At 44.3% G+C, this 14,695-nt stretch overlaps 1 protein-coding gene across 3 annotated transcripts in view; it reads left to right on the forward strand.

The window, feature by feature from the left end:
- SHC2 (SHC adaptor protein 2) overlaps positions 1-14,695 on the forward strand; it is a 708,489-nt gene that overhangs the window by 561,367 nt on the left and 132,427 nt on the right. For all 3 annotated transcript variants that reach the window (XM_069648025.1, XM_069648031.1, XM_069648016.1), the window contains 2 exons: positions 1,554-1,614; positions 2,511-2,630. In XM_069648025.1, coding sequence (XP_069504126.1) covers positions 1,554-1,614; positions 2,511-2,630 — 181 coding nt within the window. The remainder of the gene's footprint in view (positions 1-1,553; positions 1,615-2,510; positions 2,631-14,695) is intronic.

Raw genomic sequence — 14,695 nt, forward strand, 5'->3', positions numbered from 1 at the left:
GAATTTAGTATTACAGGTTTACACCCATTTACCTTTTCTCTTAGTGGGGGCAAAGGATCGGTTTGTTAAGTGAGCATAGCCTTCACCAATCACTGTGCACCATTTGGCTTTAAAAGAGGGTTCAGCCCCTCTTTTGGGCCGATCATCTGAAGACTTTGTAAGGGGTAACAAGAAGAACTCAGCAGTGGACCCTGGCTCAAGATGTAGTCTGCGTTACATATTCCACCACTGAAGGAATGCCAGGACCTCCATGAGGGAAGCAAGATCCCTCACCTAAACATCTCCCAGGGAACAGAGGGAGATACTCCATCCAGAGGACCCTTCAACAACTCCAGGACTGGTACCCAGCCAGCACACAGCGTGCCAAGCTATGCTCTGCAGCAAGATTCCTATGTGGGAAGTGCCAGAGAGTCTCTGAACCAAACCAAGGACAAGACAGCTGCCTGCAATGCTCTCCTCAGCTTTGGAACGTCCGCCTTAATGGATGACATGAGTCCAGTGAAGAAGCTAGGAGGGGAGCATCGACAAGCATCTACCGACGTCCACCTAAAAGGACATTTTCAAACCAGTCGAGCCCCTCGAGCTGCAACTGACTGCACCGCTGATTGTTGTTACGCGGCAGTCGCTAACGTCGTCCAAGATGCCTGAACCAGTGCTTCAAACCCACCAACCAGCACTGAGACAATTATTCCTCACCCTGAGCCGCTGTGTAGGCCAGCCTACAGCCATCATACAGCCTTGCTCGCTGAACTGCCTGCCACCTGAAAACTGTCTCCCATCTTGAACTCTGTCGCAGAAGCTGCAAGGCATCCTGAAACTGACTCAACCCTGTTGAGCACCAAGAACATCTACAGCACAAGGTACATTGTGGTTCTGTCCCCATGGTCCTTCCCCGAAGGCCCCTAGTAACATTTTACGACCCATTGCTCCATTTATGTTGAAACCAAGTATCCTTGAACTATTGAGAATAATTACTTTACCGACTACCCTCCTGTCAGTATCCAGACTGAATCTCTTTTCCTTCTTTGAAACTGTCTGTCCTCTGCATTACTTTACAGGGTGGGGTTGTATTTTGTAGTGTGCTAGAACTGTCTGTTGAGATAATAATAAAGTAGATATTTTTGTACAACCTTAACAGGTAGTCCCTTTTATAATTGGGTGATAATTGTATTTTCGATGTCTTGCAACTATGACCTTGCAGAGAAGCCTGCTGTTCCGTCAACGTTACCAAAATTGGACAAGGAGGGTTGCAATTTGCTTGTGTTTCCAATCTGTTCTGATTCCTTCTGGTGTACTAGAGGTGTGGGCTGATTGATGTTTAGACACTGATATTCATCCCTGAACCACTGCTGCCCCTGAAATTGATTTGTCACAGAAGCGGCGTTCTGCAGGACAATGCGGTTGCTGCAATTGACGTGACAGAAAGATGATTACACAATGCTGTGGTTTTCAGTCTTCTGATTTGCACAGCGCTGAATAGATAATGTGTTTTATCTCCATTTCTTCCACTTTTCATCATTTGTGAAGCTAACCTGGGTTCTTTTCTGTCACAGGGAAGCCATTAACCGGCTGTACGAAGCAGTTCCTGGGGTCAAAGGCAATTGGAAGAAAAAGGTAAGTGGAAAATCAACTATCATGTGTTAGGTCTCAGTGAATGGCAGAGACAGACACGTAAAAGGGGAATGACAAGGGATAAAGGCTAGTGATGAATGGATAAACCCAAATAGTTTCAAGTGTGCAGAGGTTCCGGGGGTGGACCACAGAGGCCCTTCACAGATAACCACAGGATTCTAAACCTTTCACATGATTTGTAGCAATAGAGATATTTTTAGGGCACAGACTTGCCTGACAGTGGATTAATTAATTGTAGACTTAACAAGTTCTTGGTATTCAACCCTGTATAATACATCTTTCTATGGGATGCAGCTTTGTTTCTATCCATTTCGAATCTGTCGTGTGTATCATGCATTGTCTTGTGTAACTAGACCAAGAGATCGGACATATCTCTGCATCATTTGAGCACGGTGGACGAGAACAATTCAAACACTGTTGACCTTGGGCTGGTGGCAGTGGGGATCCATCCTCAAGACCCTCAGTGGTGGTGGAAGGAAGATAAGGGAGGGAGTAGACTATTGTATATATTTTGGTTAACGAGATTGCCCCTAGCTTTCATGACCATTAACCTGGTTTTCCCATTTTTAGAATATTCAGGGAGTAGAGGGAGGAGTAGGCAACAGAGCAAGGGATGTCCCATAGCCCTTTAAGTTCCCCATTCCATGAATGTGAAGCTAGAGTTCCAGCCTAGCTTTCAAACCCCCCTCTCTATGAATTCAGCTTACTTTACACTAAGAGTCATTGCACTGGGATTCCTGGAATGCATTGCAACCTGATTTTGAACATTTTAACTGGAGCGCTTTGGACTAATATGTCAATCTTATGTTGATCCTGCTGTTTATTTGACCTTTGTGTAGCACCGATGACTTTGATATGTTTTTCTTTTTAATTTTCAGGCTCCGAATAAAGCCCTTTTTCACATCCTGGGGAAAAGCAACTTGCGCTTTGCAGGAATGAACATTGCTGTGAACATCTCCATTGATGGACTCAACCTTATGGTGCCCACTAGTCGGCAGGTAATGAGCGATCTGCTATGAGAAGCCAATCCTACATCACTGTCACTGCTTGGAGCACCTCAAGCACGTGTTCATCTCCATGGAGATGCAAGGAGGTCTTTTGAGCTCACAAAGAAGGACTAGATGTCCTACTTCTTTAAGGTGTATCATTTCATATCCTGCATTCTGCAATCTCGGGGGTGTTGTCCCTGGAGGATTCCTTCCATGCTCACAAGGCCACCGTGGTGTAATCAGGGCTGGATGAGTGTGAACACTGGTGTCTCACAGATTGATACCTGCACAAATAGTAAGAACCTCTTTTTAGAAGGGTTTTCCTAAGCATAGGTCCCCCTACACCCAATATCATTGTGAGGTTCCAGGTTCATCTATAACATTTTATTCTGTACCAATAAAGAAGAATAGACCTTTAAACAAAGGATATTCATGAAATCATCATACCTTGACCTATAGAAATGCGTGTTATGTCAGCACTGACCGACTGAATGGTTTTCACTCACTTGCTTACTCAACCACTTAATTAATTTGCTTGCTCCCTCTTCAAACTGCTCGGTTACTCATACTTTTACTCACGCACTCAACCACATACCCACTCACTCAGTCACTCAATCGCGTATTTACTGCTCCTGGCTCATTTGCTTAATCACCCACTCTCTCACCGTCACATTCTCCCACTGCACCCTTTCACTCACTCACTCACTCACTCACTCACTCACTCACTCACTCACTCACTCACTCACTCACTCAATCACTCACTCACTCACTCCATAATTTAACATACATTGAAAGTTGCACAGAAAATCCTCCCTACTGCTATTGTCTTTCAGCTGCATGCCTCGCTTTGTTTGATGTTATGTGTCTTGGTGGAACTCTAGTTAGTTTTAGAGAAAACGGAGAAGAGTTTTATAATATTAATTTAAAGCATTCTAGTTGACTGGCTTCTTCACATTGCCACAGCCAAAGGCTGTTGGGTTGGTGTCAAATGTATAGCCAACCCGTTTACATCTTGTGTCTGTCCCATATGGCCTCTGCCTTTATCTTGTTTCCTCTACTTTTTAATTCCCTGAGTTCTAACATTGCAGCCAAATGCTCACAGAGATAGCTTTGTATCCAGAGCTCTCCACCTTATCATTCGCATGTTTTTGCTGACGGAAATTAACAAGAAGAAAGTGGAAGAAGCAGCTATGGAGTAATGCTTGAAGAACGACGCGTACGTGGAGACTGCGTAACTGCAGAACAGATGCATGCAATGAGGGCGAATTCCTCTTTGACGTCACACATGTTTGGAAAGGTCAAGTGGTGTGTACATGAATATCTCGGACAGGGTCACCCTTGGCTGCCGAAGAACTCAAAATTGTTATGCACAATCCGTAGAGAAGTACACGCAGTAGAAACAAGGCTGCCAATGGAAATTCGGACAAGAAACCTGGGACTCTTAGATGTGGTCAGTGTAAAGTGCCAAGGGTTCATTTCTTTTAGCCTGATTAGACTCCGGGCTTGATTGGAAGACTACGTATCAGTAGTTTTCTCCTGGACATTAAGCTATAGTCCAAAGTAGGGCCTGATATTGGCTAACACAAATGCCATCCAGCTGCCATGGCTCAAAAAAAGGTTTCAGTGGTTGAAGGACCAAGGCCTAGCTTTTCGCAGGGGAGTGGGATGGATACCATGCAGAATTCGTCGATAATCATAGGAGGCCTCACAGAGGTATGCTTTGCAAATTATTAAGGATGACGCACAAAATATGAATAGTGATGGGCATTGTCTACGTACAGAAACCCCTGCGATTTTAAGTTAGATTAGTATCTTCCGAGATCCACTGCAGGTTTCTTTATGATGACACCAAGATGCATAAAGAGGGATTTCAGAATCGCTCGGTATAGAGTAATGAACTTTGGTCACATTTGCAGCAAAAGTATCTTAAGTCAAGGTTGTGGCAAGTAATCGATGAGTGTTCATTGGTGGTGGGGGTCCGGTCCAATCTTTCATCAGCTCTTCCAGCACTTTTGAGGATGAGGAAAAAGTAAAAGGCCAAGATTGACAGACTAGTGTGCAAGAGAGGGCTTGCAACCCCAGATTCTATGGGGACAGTAGCAGACCAAAGATGATCGGTGACTCCAGTAGTTGTAACAACTGCATCTTCTGACAAGAATGCACACAAACCAGACAGTATGGGCCAGACAATATTATCAATGCCCTCTTATCATTAGATGCACTATGGTGGAGCTTCAGCTCTTGTGACAGGCAACATTCAGTAAATCTGTGCGGTGATAAACAAATATGTGAATTCTCTAGGCTGAGTGTGGACCCCTTGGCAGTATGACCAGATGTCACACACTTGCTGGAGAGAAGGGTGTGCCAGTCCTGGTGTCCTCACTGACCCTTAACAGGCACCAGAGATTATACCTGCAGTCTTCATGGTCTGTCAGTCTATGGGTATTTCTGGGACCATCAGTGTACTCCCAGGAATAGATGAAGTACAGCTTGAGGCGGGCCTACGGTTGTAGATTCAGCTGCTCTCTGTGGGTCAAGGGACATGAGCAGCACATAGTGGCTTCCATCTGGTATCTTGGTGGCCAATACAGTCAGTACTGATGCAGAGCTGTGTCAGCAGGAATGGTCTTGACAGACTGCAGATTTGAGCAGGGCCTCCACCAGATCCATCTTCAGGTTGGTATCTAGCACTGTGCTTTTGGACTTGCCACCAGATTCTACTAGGCAATTGAACAGGTCCTCCAATTAAAAGGGGTTTAGGGGTAAAGGGGTAACCATTCATCCATTCAGAACATTTGGTGGTCACCCAATTAGTGGAGGACATTTACTTTTTCCAGGCTTCTTTCCAGGCTTTGTATCAAGTGTAAATTCAAGATTTCATACCAGGCACAATTCACACGTCTGGCAACTGATGCCCTAGATGTATGAGTCAGACACTATCAATGGCCATATGCAGCACATGTGTATCCCGATTTGGATGTAATGCCCTCCAGAAAAAGCAGTCTGTACAAAAAGGCTGTTATCAACCAGTGTGTCCTTTACTGCCAGAATGGGATGAGATTCACACTCGCACTTCAAACTACAGAGGGTATCCTGTTCCTGAGTGAAACAAGCACAGCATGTATTCATGTCTTTAATGAGGCCTCTGGGAGGGAGGGAAAATGGCTGTCTGTGGATGGATGAATTTGGGGATGTAAGTATGAATGAGATGCACATTCATGGTGGATGAACGATTGGGAGCTGGATTTTTGCGGTCGATGTATGGGTTATGGATGGATGGAATATGGCTGAGTGACTTCAAGGAGACTGGACGAATGATGGAGGGGATGGATGAATGCATTGGCATTGTATTTGTATGGCACTCATGGGTGATGATAGATGAGGGGGACGGAAGTATGGAGGTGTGTGGATAGGGAATAAATTAATGGGATGGAGTGATCATGGTTAATGGATGTGGACGGATGACATAATTGATGTGAATGGATACATGCATGATGAATGGGTGGAGATTTATTGATGGATTGGTTGATGTATGAATGATGAATGGATGGGTGGGGTGTATTGGGGATGGATTGGTTGATGTATGAACGATAAATGGTTGGGTGGGGTTTATTCAGGGTTGGATTGGTTGATGTATGAATGATGAATGGATGGGTGGGGTTTATTCGGGGTTGGATTGGTTGATGTATGAATGATGAATGGATGGGTGGGGTTTATTGTGGATGGATTGGTTGATGTATGAACAATGAATGGGTAGGTGGGGTTTTATTGGGGATGGATTGTTTGGTTGATGTATGACTTAATGGATGGATATGTGGGGTCTTAAGGGGGATGGATTGATTGGTTGATGGATGGATGAATGGATGGATGGGAATTGGTGGCTAGATGGTGTGGATGGATGGGGTGGCTAGATGGGCTTGAATGGGCGTATGGGAGATGTAGAGATGAGCAGGCTGATGTATAGATGGGTGGGAGAGTAGAAGAATGGATGCATGGGGTGGAGGGATGGGGAATGGACCTATGTATGGGGCAAAGGATCAGATGGGGATGGATGGAGAACGCATAGAATGAACGGATGTGGTGCATGGATAGATGCATGGGCTTTGGGTTGGTGGTTCCAAAAGAGGGTGCTATTTTGGCTGATTTGGAGTGGCCTTCAATGGCGGAAAAGGATGATTTATTTTTTTTATACCCTGGACCCTCATTGGCGTATCTTGTCCCTGATGCCCTGCCTTCATCGGTGGTTGGGGAATTTCTCCACCCGAACCTCGCTTTTGCTAACCTGCCACCTCCCATCTCCACCTCAAACATCCCACCAAAAACCCACACACATACACACAAATACAGCATACATACACTTACCTGCACTCAGTCTTCCATCTTCTGGGCTGTTGAGCTAGGGCTTGTCAGACCCTGCGTGTGGTGTGGTTCAGGTCTCGAGCTCGGTGGACCTGCAGGCTTCTGCATGCGGTTTTCTTTACCACTATTAATAGATTGCAGCCAAAAGACTGTACTGTGGGTTGATAGGTGCATTGGTGGAAATGGATGGATAGTGGTGAATGGAGTTGTATGGATGGATGAACATTGGTGGATAAGGGGCTGAATCTATGGGATGGAAGTATGAATGATATGTGGATGGATGATTCAATGTATGGAAATAAATGGATGGAGGGTGGAGGGATGGGTGGGGAGGAATGGATTGACAGGATGAATAGAGATAGGGATAGTGATGGATGGGTGCTGGATGGGTGGACTGGGGATGGATGGATAGATGAATCTATGGATGGATTGATTGGGATTCCCTGAGGGATATATTGATTGGTTGATGTAATTTTACTGGGATTTATACTGTGCACCACTGTCATTTTCAAACTCTCTGGGTGCTCTGAGTGCTCTCATAGAGAGGAGGTGAGTGATTCTATAAGGGATGGAGGGGAAATGCATGATGGCTTTGCTGTTGTGTTGATGCATGAGTACAGAAGTGGCCTTAGTTCTGCATGTGGGTACGTTTCCTGGTGTTCAGTGTCAGGAGCGTAGTGATGTTTGTATCCGGAAGTGAACCACACGTATTAATACTGATAGGATGCCTTGACTGGGGTTATGGTATGAGAGTTAAAATATATTGGAGGGGGGAATGAAATGCTGTGTTTGTGGATTAGTTTGTAGTGTGCTTGAACGCAGAAGATGGAATGTTAATGGGTATGGTTAGCACAGGTTGAAGAGAGCCATGTTTGTAGCTCAGTGGACTAATGGATCCAATACAGGGGCATGTGACTGACCTCATGATTACAGGTTCCCGGCAGGTCTACTCAGCCTTTCATCCTTCTGAGGTCGCTAAAATGAGTACCATTACGTTTGGTAACAATAAACACCTGTTATCTGTCAATAGCACTAACTTGCAGTTTACAAATACACCTATCATGTTATATCAGATTGTGCAAATAGTGTAATAGCTCCTATTGTGTAGCTGCCAGTGCAAAAATTACAGTGTAGCACAAAACACGGTGGACACATGTTGCGAGGCCACCAAGGGACACGTGTGAGTGGGAAAGTGTGGTTACTGTTGTGGTGGGACAGCACAGTCACAATTTGCAGGAGCAAACGAAAGCGGAGGTCACATTGTTTTATGAATTACTTTGTTGCATAATGGAGCAGGACGCACATTCAGTGGTTGTCTGGCCGAAGCACAACGGGCAAGCACATAATGTTGATGTCTAGGGCATAGTGCCAAAGGCCTTTGGTTGTTGGGTGGTGCCTTTATTCATAAGGTCATGAAAATCCATATCTTTAGCATTTTCCTGAAGGAAAGGTAATCATGGATTGGGTGCAATTTTCCTTGACTGAGTGTTTCCAGTGTTTGGCTGCAAGGTTGGATAAAGTGAGTCTCTGTGTCTCTTTCCAGCATAGCATGTAGTTTCTGGCAACGCACCAATGGTGGATCTCAGTGTTTTTCCAAGTTGTTATTGGATGATCTTTGCCTTGAGGAATTTAGCTCCACACCTTTGAAGGGCTCTGTGAGTGATTCTGTGAGTGATGTGATGCAGAGTGCTTTGAAATGGATTCCTTTTTTGGCTGTTAGTCAGTGGAGTGCTTTTAAGTCTGGTGTTATGTGACCCCTCCCATGAAGCCTGAGTAGTAGTCTTCCGACTGTATTCTGGATGTGTTAAAGATTATTAGTAAGGTAATTTGGCACACTAAGGTATATGTTGTTGGCATAATCAATATTTGAAGAAACCCATGAAATGATGCAACATGTCCTCTGCAGGAAGTTCAGGGATGGCATTATCAGACTGACTGCGCATAGATGGAAGAAGCAATTCTTTACTAAGATGGTTATTTGTGGTCCCTGGTACATCAATTGTCCATAATAATCCCATGGTGCTCGATCACTTTTGAGGTTTCCAGACGGGCCCCCATTACCTTAGGACAAGGAAATTGTATTCATGAAGCACTGCGTGAAACAATTAGGAAGTCTGTTTTTCCTGGTTGAGTTTTAAGTTGTTATTTGTTATCCTTTTGCTCAGTTGTGTTCAGCAATTGGTGAGGGTGATGTTTTTGTACTTTTTGGTGGTCATTTTGAAGAGAGTTTGTATTTCATTGGTTTATATCTAGCAGGTGAGTCTGTGCTAGTTGATGAGTCGCATAAGTGGGGCTACGTATATTTTAGAAAGTAAAGGTGATATGTGTGATACAAGTGGGACTGCACAGGTTATCTTGCGAGTGATCGGTTTGAAATGGATAAACCATCTGGGTTCTGTTACGTCAATGAGGAAAAAGAATCATATTCACTGTAGTGCTGTGTTGTGTACATCTGCTTCTTCCAGTCTCCTTACTATTGATCCTCAAATGCCAGTGTCAAAGCCTGCCGCAATATCTCGGAATATGAGGGCCAATGTAATATTGTCCTCATTGATTTTAAGGAGCCCCACATGGATGAGTGTTGATTATGTTCTCCTCACTGATTTGAATCCTACTTGTGAGTTATGTAGTATCTTAGGAATTCTAACTGTTTCAGGATTTGACTACATGTATAGCTTTCCAGGATTTAAACTGGGTGCAGAATTATGGAGGCTTTTGAGGAGTAGTTTATTGATATAAGTGTTAATATCTCATTGACTGCCCCTTTTCTGTAATACACGCCTTGAGCTACTTCTACGTATGCCACATATAGCAGAGAATATGGCAGCGGGCTAATAACTGCTACAGTGTATATGAAAGCAGGCCTTTTGATTGGTTGGCAGCCCAATCTAAACTTGGATTTAGCAGCGCGTGAACAGAACAAAACCTAGGTGTACAAGCTACGTCAACTTGTTATCTGTTTTTCGAATTAGTCCATCATATGTCATCAACCTGATCCAGTGTGAGCACACAGCTATCTTAACTCGAAGAACTAATGAATAGCCCTTGTTTTGAGTTTTTCATCACGTGTTAAGAGACCACGATTTTTCCATTTCAGCCTCTCAATTACTTCTATTTGATTTTATTGAACAGGGTGACCTTACCCCCTCTGGTCTTTAGAGACATGCTCACTCCACCTTACACAGACTTTTGCCTTTGTGGTTGTCCAATACTTGGCATTAGCAAATGTCCTTGCACTCCTAATCTTAGCAGAAATATGTCTTGCACACATGGGGCCTCATTACGACCCAGGTGTTAATGGGTTAATGGCGCCATAAAAGGTTGTGGCGCCATTAACCCCTTAACGCCTTACTACGAGGTCCCTTTGCGGGTCCTGACCTTAACGGCTGGTCTGTACCAGCCGTTAAGGTAGGGACCCGCAAAGGGACCTTGAAGGTAATTACCGTACCGCAATTTGCGGTACCATAATTACCGCCTTCCCCATTCCCATTGAGCCCTATGGGGCAAAAATGGGAATGGGGAAGGGCCAATGGTAAATGGGGAATTACCGCCCCGCCAACCTTGGAACGGGGCGGTAATTCCCCATTTACCATTGGCGGAATCGGTAAAATACCAGCGGCAACCATGGCGCAACTAGCGCCATGGTTACCGCCTGGGTCGTAATGACCCCCATGGTCTGTTCATTCGACTTCCCTTGTGTCTTGCATCCATCTCTCGAAATAATTTCCTTGACTTCAGGCCAACATACTCCCTTATTCTGCACATGAAAATAGCTTCTTCATTAATTCTACATTTTGCAATCCTAGGTTCGCAGTTTGAGGTAGCTGGGTTGATTCTTTAACACAGGCCGTTGTCCATTTCCTTCTAATGGTTGTCCTAAACGTTATATATATATATATATACCTCTTTTTAGCAACCTTCTATATGCTTTATCTACCTTGGGTTACAATGTATTTACAGTTAAACATAAATACAACGTTTTTAAAGCTGCAGTTTTATTTCTAAGTTTTCCGGGCTCCTCCTGCAGCTAGTGCTTATTTTTTTTTTGAAAATAAATAGCTCTTACCGAGATTCAGCTGCAGCTTTCCTGCTCCGGTCTCCGGTCCCCGTCCTCCGCGTACAGCACCAATGAAGGAAAAGCCACCCAGCGGTAGCTTTTGTTTACTACAGCTGGCTGGCTTTTCCTTCATTAGTGTCGCAAAAGCAAAAGACAGCACAGGCGGGCATCCATTTCACAAAATGGATGCGCCCATGTGCTTGCTTTTGCGAATTTTGAGCTTGAATAGCTCAAAATTTTACATAGGAAGTTTTAAAAAAGAGAATGATAGTATTTTTTTTTATGTTGCCTATCTATTTTTTAAATAAAATGTTTTACTAGACCATGCCTTTAATCTTTTGGTACAGGTTTCTCTTAATGCTTCTGTTACATCATCAGTCTTGCGTTTTTTCATATCGTTTCAGTTTAGGTGTATATATCTTGTTCATGGCATCATATTACTGTCATCAACATTTTCTTTAGAGTTCATCCATGATTCCCATAGCCGCATTCTGGCACTTCGGCAATGGACATCCTTATATGTAACTTCCTTCCACTGCCTCAATGTGAGGGTATCTTCTGAATGGCTGTCTGGGTGCATATCGTCTTTCGTACAATCGACGTACATACAACGCGGAATGGAAATAACCTTGTGCATGAAGTCCCAATTGTAGCTCTTCATCTGCGACTCAAATAGGATGGTGGTGAAGGGGTGTGGACTAGAGAAGAGGCATCCACCTGCTCCTCTACAGATGGATGGATGGCAATTTAATAGTTAGATAGATGGGGATGGATAAAAGAAGTATGGAAGGATCAAGCCAAGATGTCGAAAGCTACATTGTTCACATGGTGGACAAGCACCACTGTAAATAAATATCTAAATAAATAATTGATGCATTTAAATGCCCTTTCACGGCACCTAAAAACAATTAATGGTCAAAATTATACCTGCAAAACAAATGGACACACACACACATGCCCCTTCCACTAGCCCCCCCCCCCCTCTACACACACATCATCTAACCCAAGGTGCACTCTGGACTGGTGCTGATACCTTCCTTTTCTCCTCTTCCTTCTCTCTGCCTCTGCCCTAATAACCTAGCTATCTCCTACTTCCCTCTCTCCCTCCTCCCCTTAACAGTTTCTGACTGGCCGGCTTGTGTACCTCAGAGTCTCACTGGTCCCGGGCACACCCGCCAGTCCCCTCTTGCACTTACCTCAGGGGCCTACACCCCACACACCTACACTGCACTGAGAATTAACCCAAGAGAGTGGCTCTCTCGGCACTTACCCAAGTCTCCATCGACCGGGTGAACTTGGACCTTCCCCTCCCAGTCACGGTCTGTGCACTTGCATGATCCGAATGCACCATGCCTGAAGATTGTCTGTTTTCCCCTGTCTTCTCCCCTTAATTGCACTGATAAAACTGTGAATCACCGTCGGGCCTCTTTGCTGTGTCTCAACTTGTTGAATGTATTATTCGCACTTACTCTGCCTGTGCAGACTATTATTGTCTCCGAATTTCAAGGGCTCTGAGCGACTGTTGTGTTTCCCCATGTTCCAAGGCTCCTTGAAAGCTTTGATACACTTGAAAAAGTCGCCCCTCTCAAAATGAGAACAAGCAAACCCAAGGCACATTTAAACAAGTGGTACACGCCAGAACTTAAGGCCTTGCGCCTAAACAAAAGAAAATGCGAATATGACTGGAAACTATGTCCAACCGAAGAGAATAAAGCTAGTTTAACTAATATCTCTCGGCATTATAAAATTAAATTTGTCTAGTGAAACGTAATTCCTACAATGCTCGCATTGCCAATGCCAATTCAAATATGAAGAAACTTTTCTCCATCTTGAAAGAACTCAAGTCCCCCATTGCCACACCAGATACCTGCATTAAAGACCAGACCTGGTGTACAGATATCCAATCAGCCCCAGCAAATAAAATCACTACACTGCAAAAAAAAATCTAACTAAAAAAAGACTCCCTAAACCTCACAAACAAGCCGCCACCTAACAACACCATCAACAACCCAACCAACAAATTCTCCTTCACTAAAACTACCATCTTAGAGGTAGAGAAAATGATCCTTTCCCTCAAACCGTCGAACTGCAAAGGTGACATCTGCCCAGCACAACTAATAAAAGCCGCTGCCAGAGACCTTTCACCGTTCATTTAAAAATTGATCAACTCCTCCTTCGCCACAGGTAATATCCCGGCGAACCTAAAACAATCATGGGTGCTCCCTCTTCTCAAGAAGCAGACTCTTGACCCCTCATCCCCACTAATTATCGACCCATCACTACCGTACCTTTCCTATTGAAGATACTAGACAAGGTTGCCTATACACAAATTCAAAGACACCTTGAATCAAACAATCTACTGGGAGCCAGACAATCTGGCTTCCGCCCACTCCACGGTACTGAAACTGCACTCATTGATCTAAAGACCCAAATAGACGAACTGAGAGACCAAGGTAAAACGGCACTCCTCCTCTTACTTGATCTCTCAGCTGCTTTCGATCTGGTGGATCACAGGGTCCTCTGCAAACACTTGGACACTGCTGCACATTTCTCCACGCATGCCACCAAATGGATTGAATCCTTTCTGAGTGAGAGAACAATGAGAGTCTTCTCCCCTTTGGCAGCAGCCGACCCTCTTCCAATCACGTGCGGCGTCCCTCAAGGCTCCTGTGTTTCACCAACCCTGTACAACATATTCACTAAACCCCTCTTCGATGATCTGGACCTTCTAGGTATCACCTACACTAACTATGCAGATGATACACAGATTCTCCTCCCGCTTTCTGGCGATCACAGCGAGGACGGGGAGTTGATGAATAGGCTGTACCTCATTATTCAGGCATGGATGGCATCACATGGCCTCTGCCTGAATGATGATCAGACTGAGCTGATCATTCTGGGCACACAGGCCAATATCAACAAACTAGGCAAGGACTACTCCACGTTTAACATAGATGGCAACAGCATCAAGGTTTCGAGTGAAGTAAAAACACTAGGCTTCTATCTCGACTCCACCATGTCTTGTGCCAAACAAGTTAACTCCTTAGCCTCCACGACAGCCTATACCTGCAAATTAATAAGAGCAGGTAAACCCTTCTTATCTAATAACAGTTGCATGATCCTAGCGAGAGCCTTAATACTATCACGACTCGATTACTGCAATGCCCTTTACAGTGGCGCTAACAAAACTATCACCAAAAGGCTACAAATCCTACAAAACAACGCCCTTAGAGCCGCCTTAGGTATAAAGAAAAGGGAACATATCTCCTCCACTAGACAACAATACAAATGGCTCTCCACCAACAAAATAATTCACCTAAAAATGCTTTCCCTGACGCATAAAGCCCTCAATAACGCTGCCCCCATTTACCTGATGGACAAAATAAAAAGAAAAATCTCTAGCAGACCTACAAGAACTCCCAACTCCAACTGTCTGGAAATTCCAAGATTTAAACTTGCCAAAATTGGCGGCACTAGCTTCCCTGTGCTAGCCGCTAAATGGTGGAATGCCCTGCCACATAACCTTAGATCAGATCAACCTTTCCCTCACTTTAGAATGAATCTTATCAAACACCTCAATGAAAACAACACGTAAGGACTGAAAGACTTTAATTTGTGTTATGTTACTTATCTGAATGTATATATGTATCATCAAAGT

Source organism: Ambystoma mexicanum, chromosome 1p, assembly GCF_040938575.1.
Source record: "Ambystoma mexicanum isolate Mex_15411 chromosome 1p, UKY_AmexF1_1, whole genome shotgun sequence".
Taxonomy (NCBI): Eukaryota; Metazoa; Chordata; class Amphibia; order Caudata; family Ambystomatidae; genus Ambystoma; species Ambystoma mexicanum.